The sequence below is a fragment of the Artemia franciscana genome, chromosome 11, assembly GCF_032884065.1.
Source record: "Artemia franciscana chromosome 11, ASM3288406v1, whole genome shotgun sequence".
Classification (NCBI taxonomy): domain Eukaryota; kingdom Metazoa; phylum Arthropoda; class Branchiopoda; order Anostraca; family Artemiidae; genus Artemia; species Artemia franciscana.
Window position 1 is genome coordinate 34,093,368 of NC_088873.1, and position 15,135 is coordinate 34,108,502.

The 15,135-nt window shown below is 35.9% G+C and overlaps 1 protein-coding gene across 3 annotated transcripts in view; it reads right to left on the minus strand.

Annotated features, from left to right (window-relative positions):
* Nucleotides 1–15,135, minus strand: part of LOC136033125 (uncharacterized) — a 118,207-nt gene that overhangs the window by 14,269 nt on the left and 88,803 nt on the right. For all 3 annotated transcript variants that reach the window (XM_065713754.1, XM_065713755.1, XM_065713756.1), the window contains 2 exons: nucleotides 5,978–6,228; nucleotides 3,908–4,036 (listed from right to left, as the gene is read on the minus strand). In XM_065713754.1, the coding sequence (XP_065569826.1) occupies nucleotides 3,908–4,036; nucleotides 5,978–6,228 (380 nt within the window). The remainder of the gene's footprint in view (nucleotides 1–3,907; nucleotides 4,037–5,977; nucleotides 6,229–15,135) is intronic.

A 15,135-nucleotide genomic window follows, 5' to 3' on the forward strand; every position in this document is an offset into this window, starting at 1 on the left:
GAAAATACCTTAAAAGTAACAGAAAAAGATAGTAATACAAAAATAGGAGACTTAGAAATGTTGTAAACCCAAAACATGGTGCAGATGTAGTTAATATTTCAACGTTATTTGTATACTCGAAGGGTTTTATGCAATTATCTGAAAGTGTAAAAAATTTCAAAAATGCTGTAATTAATGTACTTGAAACACATCCCGGTGAAGCATTTCAAAATAGAATGAAAGGACAGTTGAAGTAAAATAAGTAATATTAAATTTTCTATTAAAATAAATAACTCACTAATAAATGACAAGTTTTATTGAGCATACAACTTATCTATCCCCGTTCACAAAAGAAAGATTAAAGATTCTCTTAAGGCTAAACAAAAATCAAAAACTTTTGTAGATCATAGCAGAAAAAATGACAGAACCTGTAAAGTTTCTTTTCAACCAAAGGCGAGTGAATAAAATAGAAAAAATTAAGAAAGAAGACGAAGGATCTGATATTGGTTTTGCGAACAAACAGCTGGTCCAAAATGGAGGATTTTACAGTTTTTAATACCTTTAGCTGTTGGCCATTGGAAAATCTACTTTAGCTCTCCTAAATATGCTGTTTCATCCCCTTACCCAAAAAACGGGAGGCGCGTAAAAAAACAAAAGAAATAAGTGATGTTCTTAACAAATGTTGATATAACCGCTGGATTGCACCGTATTCATTACTTTAGAGGGGTATTTTCTAGAATTAAGTTACAAAACAAAGTCAATATTAAAGAAAGCGATGTAATTAATAACGATTTAAGTGGGTCTCCTGAATGTCATTAGACCTGGTATTTCAATGATCCTAAATATCTATTTGTAGAATTCTTTGATTTGTTTTCGGCCAGGAAATGAAATAATGAAATATTTAAAGACTTCAGATTTAAGTATACAGCATATTAGAAAAAGATTAAAGGAGGTGGATCCGCAAAATTTCATTTAGATTATAATCCTTAATATAAATAGAAGAAGAATTAGAGACATGATTATTTGTTTATCGTAGAAGTTGTGAATATTTTGGAAAGGTTAGTAATGCTTTCTCAGTACCTAAATTAATATTTAGAGCTTCAGGTTCATCTGCTTTTGTCATGTTATTAAATAAATATGTTATTGTTGTTATTTAATGAATGATGATGTTAATTTTAGTTAAGTAAAATGGGAATAAATAATCGTTTTATTAAGAAATTAAACAAAAAAACAAGTTTTTTTTTAGTTGAAAGTAAGGAGCGACATTAAAACTTAAAACGAACAGAAATTACTTCGTATATGAAAGGGGCTGCTTCCTCATCAACGCCCCAGTCTTTACGCTTTTGTTTGACTCTTTCTCTCAACACTGCTTTTTAAAACAGTAAAAAACTTTAGCGTAAAGAGCGGGGCGTTGATGAGGAAGCAGCACTTTTCATATACGAAGTAATTTCTGTTCGTTTTAAGTTTTAATGTCGCTCCTTACTTTCAGTTGAAAAAACTTGTTTTTTTAAATTTCTGAACGTTTTTGAATTAATGCATGCTTTGATTTTGGCTCTCCGCAGAGGAATAATTAAAACGAAATTTGCATATTTTTTATTTTATTTTTTTGGCTGAAAGACTTTCTCATAATTTTGATCGAATGATTTTGATGAAAAAAAGAGTGGGGGAGGATCCCTAGTTGCCCTCCAATTTTTTGGTTAATTAAAAAGGCAACTAGAACTTTTAATTTTTTACGAATCTTTTTATTAGTAAAAGATATAATTTTGTCCCAATTCATTAAGAATGACCCCTGAATCACAAAAGCCGTAGAATAAATAGTTGACATTATTAAAAATACTTTAGCGTAAAGAGCGAGGTATTAGGAGAAGGTGAGCCCCTCATATAGGTAATAAATTCTGTTCGTTTTAAGTTTTAATGCTGCTCCCTACATCCAGCTGAAAAAACTTTTTCATATTTATTTTATAGGATGCTAGTAAATCCTGCGCTCCCTTCATGGAAATTTTCTTCCCCCATGACAAATTCCTCGATGGAACAGAATATCCCCCTCTTCTCAGCCCCTCCCCCAACCGAAAAATCCTCCTGAAAACGCCTGTGCACTTCCCAATAACCATTACTATATGTAAGCACTGGTCAAAGTTTGTAACTTGTAGCCCCTCCCACGGGGACTCTGGGGGAGTAAGTCGTCTCCAAATACATAGTTACAAGGTTTTTCGACTACACAGAATAAAATGCCTATCTCAGAATTTTGATCCATTGACTTTGGGAAAATAATTAGCGTGGGAGGGGGCCTAGACATCCTCCAATTTTTTTAACTTAAAAAGGGCACTAGAACTTTTCATTTCCGTTAGAATGAGCCCTCTCGCAATATTCTAGGACAAATGGGTCGATACGATCACCCCTGGAAAAAAAACACAAAAAAACAAACAAACAAATAAACACGCATCCGTGATCTGCCTTCTGGCAAAAAATACAAATTTCCACATTTTTTTAGATAGGAGCTTGAAACTTCGACAGTAGGGTTCTCTTATACGCTGAACCTGATTATGTAATTTACGTTAAGATTCTATGACTTTGGGGTATGTTTCCCCCTATTTTCTAAAATAAGGCAAACTTTCTCAGGCTCGTAACTTTTGATGGGTAAGACTAAAACTTGATGAAACAAATGAATACATTTGAAATCAGAATAAAATGCGATTCTTTTGATGTAGCTACTGATATCAAAATTCCATTTTTTAGAGTTTTGGTTACTATTGAGCCGGGTCGCTCCTTACTACAGTTCGTTACCACGACCTGTTTGATTACTTGCTTCTTTAAGTCTTTATATTGATTGAAATGCTTATCTAAACACATCTCAAAGTGCCTTTGATAAAGGCACTTTGAGACATGCCTTTGCACGTGCTACTCTGGACCTCTCTTTGAATGCTACTGCTACTACTACTACTAATAGCTCACCACAGCACCAAACCGCCTTAGGCTATCACAGATACGCCCACTCCTCCTCCATCCCAATCTATTCACAGCCTCCCTCTTTACATATCCCAAGAAGTTTCCATTTCCTTTAAATCTTTCTTTATGACATCCTCCTACTCCAGACGAGGACGAGCTGCTTTCCGTTTAGCCCTAGACGGTTGACCGAAAAGGACAATCTTCGGCAACCTGTCATCCTTCATCTTCAGAACGTGCCCTAACCATCTGAACTTTTCTTTCATTATAGCCCTAGAAAGCGGGATTCAACCACTTTTTTGTACAGCATACTGTTTGAAATACGATCAGTCAGCCGGGTACCCAGAACAATCCGTATGCAATTTCTTAGGAAAACATCTAGTAAATCTTCTTTCACTTTTCGGAGCGCCCATGCTTCAGAGCCATATTTGATCACTGTCATCACTGTACCTTCCAATATTCTAATCTTGGTCTGCAGATTTATCTTCCTATTCTTCCAAACTTTTTTAATTGCGAAAAAAACACTCTGAGCCTTGGCTATTCTACTTTTAACATCTTCACTGCTCCCACCTTCTTTACAATAATACTACCAAGGGAAGTAAAGCTGCCCACCAGAGTCGAAATTAAAATTACGCAGCATCTCTTGCATTTTGGGCTGTAAATTTAACCTGTATGAGTCATCGCTCGTCTCTATTTTCAGGCTTAGATTAATTAGCGAATTCTTTCAGGACGTCACGCGTTACTAGATCGGTAGAGTTTAAACACTGAAGGTCAAATAAGTTAAATTAATAAAAAGAGCATTTTTTTGATAAACAGGGTCAAAGGGCCCAACATGAACGTTCCTCTCATAATAAAAGTCGTTTCGATCAGTTTTTGGCCGAATTTCATTTTAAAGATGTAATTATACACTATACTGAACTATATTGTCTAACAACATCCTTAAGTGTAAATGTTTCGCCCTTTTAAACTTAGCAAATATTTTTACCTTGGGACAACTCCAGATTCGTATTGTCGACAGACAATTTTTCAAGTCCAAAAGATGGAAAAATATGATACTACAGAGCTCTGGACAACCATCCACTTGTATCTCTTCCAAATCATGTAGTGGGTTTGACTGAAAAAATAATTTGATCTTCAATATTAAACATAATTGAACATCAAGCTTATTTTTTTTTATTCGTATTTTACTTTTTGATTCAATTTTGATTCGTATTTTAATTTTTGATTCGATTTTATTTTTATGATTCGTATTGTCACCAGGCAATTTTTCAAGTCCAAAAAATGGGAAAATATGATACTACAGAGCTCTGGACAACCATCCACTTGTATCTCCTCCAAATCATTTAGTGGGTCTTACTGAAAAAATAATTTGATTTTCGACATTAAACATAATTGAACATTGAGCTTATTTTATGATTTTTTCTATTCGTATTTTAGTTTTTGATTCGATTTTTATTTTTATGATTCGTATTGTCGCCAGGCAATTTTTCAAGTCCAAAAGATGGAAAAATATGATACTACAGAGCTCTGGACAACCATCCACTTGTATCTCTTTCAAATCTCTTTCAAATCATGTAGTGGGTTTGACTGAAAACATAATTTGATCTTCATTATTAAACATAATTGAACATCAAGCATGTCTTTTGTTTATTATAGCATGAACATTTAATAGTTTTAAGAATTGTTGAAGCACCCTCTTCCAACCATTAATTCATGAAAACACGAATATAACAGCGCCAGTGTTTCTTTAATTTTTTTTCTACCAACTACCTTAGTCTGAAAAGGGATACAAAGCTCATCACCTTGTCAGCATTATTTGTTAACGGCTAAAATAGTCTTTACACTAGATGATGTGTAGTTTTTGCCGAATTTTGCTTAAACTGTATAACATTAATGTACTATGTACTTATATCTTAATCTTCATTGAAAAAAAGGATAGAAATCTATAAAAACTAACGATACCAAAACCACTGACACACAATTATCGGATTAGAGAGGCAGGTATAAGCAAGGTGTGCATATGCTGTTACGAAAAAGCAAGTAAAAATGATAAACGGATATTGGATCAATAAGCTTAGAAAGCATTATCCATACAATTAACGTAAACAAATAAGGCTATAAAAAGAATCCATTGCAACAGTAGTCGTTAAAAAAACACAGAAAATATGACAAAAATCCCGAAAGACGAGATGTCCCATTTTCCCCGTGAAAATGGGAACAGTCCCGGATGACGGGCCTCTACTGAAGAAGTAATACTAAGTAAATCTTCAAGCAACAAAAGTTTCTCCTATTTTCTGCAAGAGTCCCTACTTCCGATAAGTCCTTCGATTATAATTCCCTATTCATCTTTATCTTCAAAAAAAGAAAGAGAGAGAAAGGGGGAGGTGGGCTCAGTAGTTTTAAGAAACTTGCGTACTTTATTAATCTGCGACATAACAAATAACGATTAGACGTGGGTGATAGCTGCCTGATGACAGTCCAGTTGGGTATGTTTATTTTCCATCCAGCCTATTTGAAACTGTAATTCATCTGCAAAATAGTCCAAATCCCTTTAGAACATGTGAGGGATCCGTTTTCGACTTTATGTGTTTTTTAAGAGGGTAGCCATTTCATGTGTCTTGTCAGAGGAAAAGAGAGAGAAAATTAAATTAATAGAGAAATATATATATATATATATATATATATATATATATATATATATATATATATATATATATATATATATATATATATATATATATATATATATATATATATATAGAGAGAGAGAGAGAGAGAGAGAGAGAGAGAGAGAGAGAGAGAGAGAGAGGGGGGGGCAGAATTCAACAGTTTCGAAGTCACTCTGCTCATATCTAAATATGGTGAAATATATACAAGTACATGCTTGATTAAGAAATACAAAACTTGCGTATTTCTCTTAGCTGTTTGGCAAACCTTAGAAACCCCTAATGATGATCTGTCCCTTTAAGATCCAACCCCCTGTAATTTATTCTGACCCAGCCTTAGTTGTTGGCCCCGTCTCATTGTAAGCTGTCTCCTAGCCCAGTTTACTCACCTTAAGAATTTGCGTCATCATGCCCTTCTCCAATGATGGATATCTTCCGAAAACAATTTTCTTGATATTTTTACTATAAAGGAGAACTTGGCGAACAACATTGGCCCCCGAGGGTACACTAGAGTGATAAAGAGTAATTTCCACTTCCTCTAAATGTGTGAACAACGAGGGGACCGTGACCTCAATGGGGATGAATTGGAAGCAGTCAACAATACGAAGAGATAACAGATTGGGACAGGTTACGCCAATTGCTGCAAAAGAATTTGTTGCCACAATTACAAATAAATAAAAAAAAAGGGATTATACAAATCAGTAGTGACGGCCCTCTGCTTTTTAAGACACACATAGCCACTACTCTTTTCTTCCTTAATGACGGAGAAGGTTTAACGATGATCCCCATAGGGCAAGACGCAGGTAAATGCTGCGTCATAAGGAATGTTTCCTCAAGGTGCGGGTGCATTTTACCTAGTAATAAATGTTTTCCAAACGAACATTGGTTGATTACTTAAAAAACCTATTAGGCCAGGAAAAAGCCTTCAGGGGCACGCAAAATCCGGATTCCTTTGGTTGTTACGGAATATGCTTTATATGCTACATAGAAGAGAGGTTTTTTCTTAACAAACCCGCGAGGGACAGCGGAAAACCTTCAGGGCGCACTAGCGGGGAACCTTCAAGACGCCAGACTTTAGCAATAAAGTTCAACCAGGACTCTACCATCCAATTTCACTGCGGGCCTTAGCATCCAATTCCAAAAGGAGTTTCCTAGCAATCTGTTTCACCGAACCTCTAACCTAACCACCAAAGGCCCTACCATCCGATTTCATTAGGGCCCTAGCATCCGATTTCACCGGGTTCCTAACCTAACCACCGGGGCCCTAGCATCCAATTCGAACCGGGCCCCTGGTATCCAGTTTCAACAAGGGGCCCTAGATGTCAATTCCAACGGGGGGCCTAGCAACCAATAACGGCAGGGCCCTTAGAAAGCAATTCCAAGGGGACCCTAGCATCTAGTTCTGTCGGGGGCCCCTAGCAACCGATTTAACCGACAAGATATTTTGCAAGATGTTTCAAAATTTCATCCGATGCTATGTAATAGGTAATGTTTACTTATGTTAAGGATGACAAAATCTCAGACTTGCTAGATTTATTGGGAATGACGCAATCTTGCGTGACTTGGTAGATATATTGGGAATAACGTCATCTCAAGTGACATGCTAAACTTCAGAGCATCGTGGAGAACTCCTACTTGTAACTGAACCAGCACACACATGGGTCTTACGTAATGACGATACACACGTGGGTGTTCCGAAATGGCGGCACACACGTTATATGCTACGTAATAACACCGGACACGTGAGGTGTAATGTAATGACGTTACACACATCGGTGTTGCATAATACTTTAAGAGATTTCGGGATTTTTTTCTTTCAATGTGTTTTTTTCTTCAGGATTTCGTTATCTTTCAAGGCATTTTTTTCTTTCAAGGTGTTTTTTTTAGATTTCATTCTCTTTCAAGACGTTTTTCTTAAGGAACTTTTATATTCCTAAGACTTATATACGTATTGGGATTCAAAAGAGAGCCCCCTCAAAGGACTGGAGTGCCAGCCAGTTGGACTATGAACCCTTTCCAATAATTTGATTCGGGAAATACTTTCTAAACTATAACCTATTGCACGCAAGGAGAATCCCTTTTCTCGCATACTAGAATGATTAAATGGATTGCATGTTCCCATATGGCTGTAATAATTGACGCGCAGGGTGACAATCAATTACTTGAATTTGGTTACATTTGAAGTACACCTGCTTACTAAGTAATGCTTTAGAGAGTTTTGTAAAGAAAAGTAAAGGCCTTATTCAACTTAAGATCAGAAGAAATATAAACCTACAATAACTCAAACTCAAAACCACCTGAAATTACTATTAAAGAATAAATGACACCCAAAACAAGAAGAAATTAAATAAACAATCATAGCAAAAAAAATCTAACAGGTTATAATATAAATAAATAAATAAATCCCAAATGCGTAAAGCTTAAGTTTAATATGCGAATCAAACTTAAAACTCACAAAAAAATTTTGCCATTGAGGCATAAATGAAACCTGAAACGAATAGAAATTGAATAAACAATCATAGCAAACAAACAAAAAAAGTAACTAATATAAATGAATAAATAAATTTTAAAAACGAGTGAAACTTAAATCGAATATGCAAGTCCGAATTGAAACGAACGAAATCTCTACAAAGAAGAGTTTGGGTTTTGCCTCCTTCTTTCACTGTAAAGGTCTAAAGCCCATTACGACATTGTTGCTACACTCAAAACTATATGTGTCTTGAACAGTCTTAAAAGGTACCAATAAAATCAAACTGAATGTTTGATATATAATACTGTTAATTGTTGAAAGATCATCAGTTCGAGATTTTATTTCACTGTAATTTTATTTTAATTTCCAAAGCTACGATAACTGAAAAAAAAAGATTTGTAATATAATTCGTTTTCAGCAAAGCACAAATGGCAAAAAGTTAAGCAGGCTTTAGACTTTTACAGTTAGTGAAGGGGTTAGTACCCGAACTCTTGTTTGAAATGAAGCTATATTTGTCTTGAACAGTCTTGGAAAGAACAAAAAAATATTTGATATATAAATATATTAATTGCTGAAAATTTATCAGTTCAACCTTCAATCTACTGTAACTTTTATGGTTATTTTCAATATTTTAATAATTACAGAGGAAAATATTAGCAATATAATTCGCTTTCAGTAAAGCGCCAATGACGCAGTAGGTTTTACACTTTTACAGTGAAAGAAGGTGGCAAAACCCAGACTTTTCTTGGTAGAGATTAATGTTCGTTTCAAGCTGGATTTGCATATTCAATTTGAGTTTCACTTGTTTTTAGATTTTTTTTTTTGCTCATTTACATTAGTAACTATTGTTTGTCTGTTGGCAATGATTGTTCATTTCATTTTTGCTCGTTTTGGGTTTCATTTATGCTCCAATAGTTTTGAGTTTGAGTAATTGTAGGTTTCTATTTCTTCTGATCTTAAGCTTAATATGGCCTTTACTTTTCTTTAGAAAACTTCTTTTTGGAAAGTTCTTTTAAAATTAATTTCTGTTCGTTTTTGATTGGCAAAGTTTCAAGTTTTTCAAAATTTCCTATTTAAAAATGTTTATCAAATTCTAAAATGAACAAACAGTTTTGGTAAGAACTAATAAATTAAACTGAATATTGGATACATAGTGATATTAATTGCAGAAAGCTCACCAGCTCAAGATTTTGTTTCACCCAGGCCGGATTTAAAGCTTTGACGCCTCAAGGCTCAAGGATTTTTGCCGCTCCGTTTTTGTAAGATTTTCGGGGAAATCACCAAAACTTCAGGGATAGCGAAAGCCGCAGGGCCTAGGTGGCCTATTGCTAAATCCTGGTCTGATTTCACTATAATTTTCATTTTATTTTCAGTGTTGTAATAAGAACAAAAGAAAATATCTGTAATTTAATTCCTTTTAGTAAAGCGCCAAATAAACATAGGTAAAGCGCCAAAAACATAGGTAAATATAGTAAAGCGCCAAATACAGTAGGCCTCGTACTTTTACCGTTAGAGAAACGGACAGTAACCATACTCTTGTTTATATTGAAGATAAAAAAAAAGGAACTCTGTAGCCACTTAAGTAATAGAATGATAATTCTCTGTAAGAGAATTGGTTATATAAGTAAGAGAACGATACTTTTACCGTTTGGGTAATGGGTAGTAGCCACATCCTTGTTTGTAGTGCAGACACCATTCATTAGAAGTACATAGCCCCTACTCCCTGAAGACGACCGCGGTCTAACGACCAGTCCTTAATCTAATCCTCATTTTTCTTTTAATTCTGTTCTCCCAATTATTATAATAAAAAAAAGGGTAAACTAATTTTGTAGAACATTGTAGCCACTTAAGTGAGAGAATGATAACTCTAAGTAAGAGAATTGGTTATATAAGTAAGAGAACGATACTTTTACCGTTTGGGTAATGGGTAGTAGCCACATCCTTGTTTGTAGTGCAGACACCATTCATTAGAAGTACATAGCCCCTACTCCCTGAAGACGACCGCGGTCTAACGACCAGTCCTTAATCTAATCCTCATTTTCCTTTTAATTCCGTTCTCCCAATTATATAATAAGAAAAGGGTAAACTAATTTTGTAGAACATTGTAGCCAAGTGATAGAATGATAACTCTAAGTAAGAGAATTGGCTGTTTAAGTAAGAGAATGATACTTTTAGCGTTATGGAAATGGGCAGTAGCCATACTCTTGTTTGTAGTGAAGACACCATTAATTAGAAGTTCATAAACCTAATCCTCTCGGAGTGGATTGTAGAAAAAATAACTTTCGGAAAGTTTTTTGGGATTAATTGTTGCTCATTTTTTGATTACAAAAATTTTCAAGTTTTTGAAAAACTCCTTATTTGAAAATAAGATTTTTTTCAACATCAAACTTTCATGAAAATACCAAAACTAGTATTGAAGTAACAATATCAAAGTAAAAAATAACAAAGTAAAGAAAACATCAAAGTTAACAAAGTATCAAAGTAAGAATAAGCAACTTACACGACTTACAGCCCTTGCACCGTAAATCGAAGTTACCACGTAAATAATTAATTCCAAGTATCAAAGTAAACAAAATATCAAAGTAACAATAATGAATTTCCATAGCTCAGAGCCATTTCCATGGGGCTGGGGGGGGGGGTCAACCCCTGAAGCATAGTTATTTACCTTTGAACTATCTTGAACAAAATGGCTATCTCAAATCTTGACCAGATGCATGGTGGAAAGTGGGGCGTAGTCTGGTTGGCCATTGATCACTTGTGACTCTTAAAAAAGAGCTAGAAGTTTCAATTTCTGATCAAATGAGACCCCTCCAAAGTTAAAATGACCAACCCTTCCATAGAACTTTATATTCTAATAATGAGCAACTTATATTAGTTACAATCCTTGCCCCGAGGGTCAGGGAAGATTTCTCAGCCCTTTAGGTATAATAATTAGAATTTTGGACAATTTCAAACAAAATGTTTATCTAAAAAAAATTAAAAAGATGCATTTGGAGAAAAAGGCAGAAGGGGAGCGGCTTGTTACATTTTGATTACTTTCTATTCTTAAGAATTTACAACTTAGATAATTTACAACTCTTTTTTGGGTGTTGTGGTGGATTTCTCACCAACTAATTTATTGTAATTTGAATTTGCACTGTTTTAAACAAAATGGCTATCTAAAAATTTTTATCGAATGTATTTAGGGAAAAAGGCGTAGAGAGAGTTAATACCCTCTGATCACTTTTGATTAGACTATAAAATATAACTAGAACTTTCAATTTCCAATCATAGGAGCCATCTCTGAAGTTTATAGGACCACCCCTTACATAAAACTTTATATTCCCTCGGGGGTAAGCTTACAACACTGGCCCCCGGGCTTTGAGGGGATGTGTCAACCCCGGAGCTTTTGTTTTTGATCTTAAAACTATTTTGAACAAAATAGTCATCTCAAAACTGAGGAAAAGGGCCACGAGGGCGCTAGTTCTCCTCCAATCACTTTTGACTCTTGAGAAGGGGACTAGAGATTCTGATTTACAATCGAATAAGCCCCCTCTGAAGCTTATACGACCATCCATTCCAAAAAAACTATATATGCCCCTAGACAAATTTTACAATACTTCACCCCCGGATTCTTTAGGGACTTTTTTATCCTTGGAGTTTTTGTTTTGTTATCTCTGGTCTATTTTGAACAAAATGGTTATATGAAAAATTCGATTGGGCGCATTTGCAGAAAAGAAGCTTGGGAGGGATGAAGGGGGGGAGTCTCCATTAGGTCACTTTTGATTCTTAAAGGGTGAATTAGAATTTTCAATTTATAATCATTAGAGTTCACTCAAAAGTTTTTATGACCACCTCTTCCGTCTCAACATTATATCCCCGCGGCGTAAGTTACAACCCTTCCGCTGGCTCTGGTGGGGGAGGGGATATGTTGACAGCGAAGTTTTTGTTATGTTATCGTTGGACTATTTTAAAAAAAACAGGCTATTTCAAAATTTTCATTTGATATTTTTGGGGAAAAGAGAATTTTAGTGTCAGGGGGGTAGATGCACTCTGTTAACTTTTGAATCATAAAAAAAGTAACTAGAACTTTCAATTTCCAATCAACTGAGCCACCTTAGAAGTTCATACGACTATCCCTTATAAAAACCTAATAGATCTCCGGGCCATAGCTTGAAACATTTGCCCCTGGGCTCTGGGGGCTTGTGTCGAACCCAGGGTTTTGTAATCTTATGTTTGAACTGTTTAAAAACAGCTATCTCAAAATTTTTATAGGATGAAATTGGGAGAAATGATTAGGAGGATGAATTTGTACTCGAATTTCTTTTGACTTTTAAAAATGGAACTAGAACTTTCAATTTCTAATCAAATGAACCACCTTCGAAATTTTCACGACCACCCCTTGCATAAAATCTTGTATGCCCTCCAGGGAATAACTTGAAACTCTTGCACTGGGCTCTGGGGGCTGTTTCAACCCCGGAGTTTTGTTATCTGATGTTTTAACCATTTTTTAAAAAAAATGGCTATCTAAAATTTTTTATCAGATGGAATTGGGGAAAAAGGGCTAAGGGTGCTGTTGCCCTCAGATTTCTTTGACTCTTTTAAAGCGAACTAGAACTTTCAATTTCCAATCAAAACAGCCCTCTCCGAAGTTTAACGAGCATCCCTACCATAAGAACCACATATGCCCCAGAGCACAAATTACAACGCCTGAAACTGGGCCCTGGGGGGTTGTGTGGACACCAGAGTTTTTCTTATCTGACCTTTGAACTATTTGTAACAAAATTGTTGAATTTTTATCGGTTTGGTTTGAGGGAAAAAAGCGTGGAGGGCCTAGTTGCCCTTGGATATTTTTTTACTCTTAAAAATTGAATTAGAAATCAAAAGTTTTCTTATCTGACCTTTAAACCATTTTTAACAAAGTGGCTATCTCAAAACATTTTTATCGGATGGGTTGTGGGAAAAAGGGCGTGGGGGGTTACAAGTAGCCCTAGGATGTCTTGTGACTCTTAAAAATTCAACTAAAACTTTTAATTTCCAATAAAATTTGCCCTCTCTGAAGTTTATTCTAGCATGCCTTTCATAAGAATTGTATACGTACCGAGGATATAACTTAAAACGCTTGCACCCCGGCCATTAGGGGTTGTGTTTACAGCAAAGTTTTGTTATCTAATTTCGAAATATTTTTAAAAATTGGCTCACTCAAAATTTGTATCGGATGGGCTTAGGACAAAAGGTCGTAAGGATGGGGGGGGGGGGCTAGTTGCTCTCCGATTTCTTTTGACTCTTAAAAAGGGAACTAGAACTTTAAATTTCGAATAATGTGCGCCCTCTCCGAAGTTTATATGAGCATGTCTTCCTTAAGAACCATACATGCCCCCACAGAATAAATTACAACACCTGCCTCCGGGCCCTGGGTGTTGTATCGACTCAGGAGTTTTTTCTTATCTAATCTTTGAACTATTTTTAACAGAATAGCTATCTCAAACTTTTCATCGGAGGAGCTTGGGGGAAAAGGCGGGGGAGGAGGGGCTAGCTGCCCTCCAATCTATTTCTACTCTAAAAAGAACTAGAAATTTCAATTTCCAATCAAATGAGGCCTCTCTGAAGTTTATACGAGCATACCTTCCATAAGGACCATATATCCCCCCAGGGCAACAACGCCTGACACTGTGGGGTTGTGTTGACACCGGAGTTTTGTTATATGATCTTTGAACTATGTTTAACAAAATGATTGGCTCAAAACTTTAATCGGATTCAATTGGGAAAACAGGTAGTCGGGGGAGAGGGGGTTAGCTGCCCTACGATAGCTTTTGACTTTTAAAAAAGGCATTGGAACTTCCGATTTATAATCGAATGAGGCCTCTCTGAAGTTCATTTGACCACCCCTTCCGTATGAAGTGCCTCTGTGGGAAAATAAGATAATAAAACATTGGAGCCGTATGACCTTTGGTATCGGATAGATTTGGGAAAGAATGGTTAGTGAGGCTAGTTGTGCCCGGATCTCTTTTGACTCTCAGAACTGAACTAGAACTTTCAATTTCCAATCAAGTGAGCTCTCTCTGAATTTTACACAAGAATCCCTTCCATAAGAACCATGTATGCCCCCAAGGCATAACTAACAACGCCAGTCCCCGGGCCCTGGGGGTGGTGTCGACACCGGAGTTTTTATTATCTGATATTTGGACCATTTTTAAAAAAATGGCTAATAAAATTTTATTGGAAGGCTTTGGGGGAAAAGGGGGTATAGGGGTGGGGCTAGTTGGCCTTGAATCTGTTTTGACTCTAAAAGGTTAAACTAAAAATTTCAATTTCCAATCAAATGAGCGCTCTATGAAGTTTATACGAGCATTCCTTTCATAAGAACCGTATATCCCCCAGGACATAACTTACAATAACCCTGGGTCCTGGGAGGTTGTGTTGACACCAGAGTTTTTGTTAACTGACTTTTTAACTTGTCTGACTCTTTTGGGGGAAAAAGGGCATCGAGAGGGGACTAATTGCCCTCCAATCTCTTTTTACTCTTAGAAAGTGAACTAGAACTTTCACTTTCTAAACAAATGAGCCCCTCTAAAATTCATATGAGCATCCCTTTCATAAGACCCATATACTTACATCGCCTGTCCCCGGGCCGTGGAACGTTGTTTCGACATCAGAGTTTTTGTTTTCAAACCTTTAAACTATTTTTAATAAAATGACTATCTCAAAATTTTTGTCTGATGCATTTAGGTAAAAAGAGCATGGAGGGGGTTAGTTGCCCTCCGATCTCTTTTGACTCTTAAAAAATAAAGTAGAACTTTCACTTTACAAACAACTCAGCACTCTCTGAAGTTTATAAGAGCATCCCTTCCACAAGAACCATATATACTTCCAGGGAATAGCTTAAAACGCCTGACTGTGGCGTTAGAGGATTGTGTCGTCACTGAAAATTTTTTCTCTGACCTTTAAACTATTTTTAACTTAGGGCTACCTCAACATTTTTATCTCGTGTATTTGAAGGAAAAGGGTGTGGGGTGAGGTTAGCCACCCTCCGATCACTTTCGCCTCTTTACACTAAACCACAACTTTCAATTTCCATTCAAATGAGCACTCTCTGAA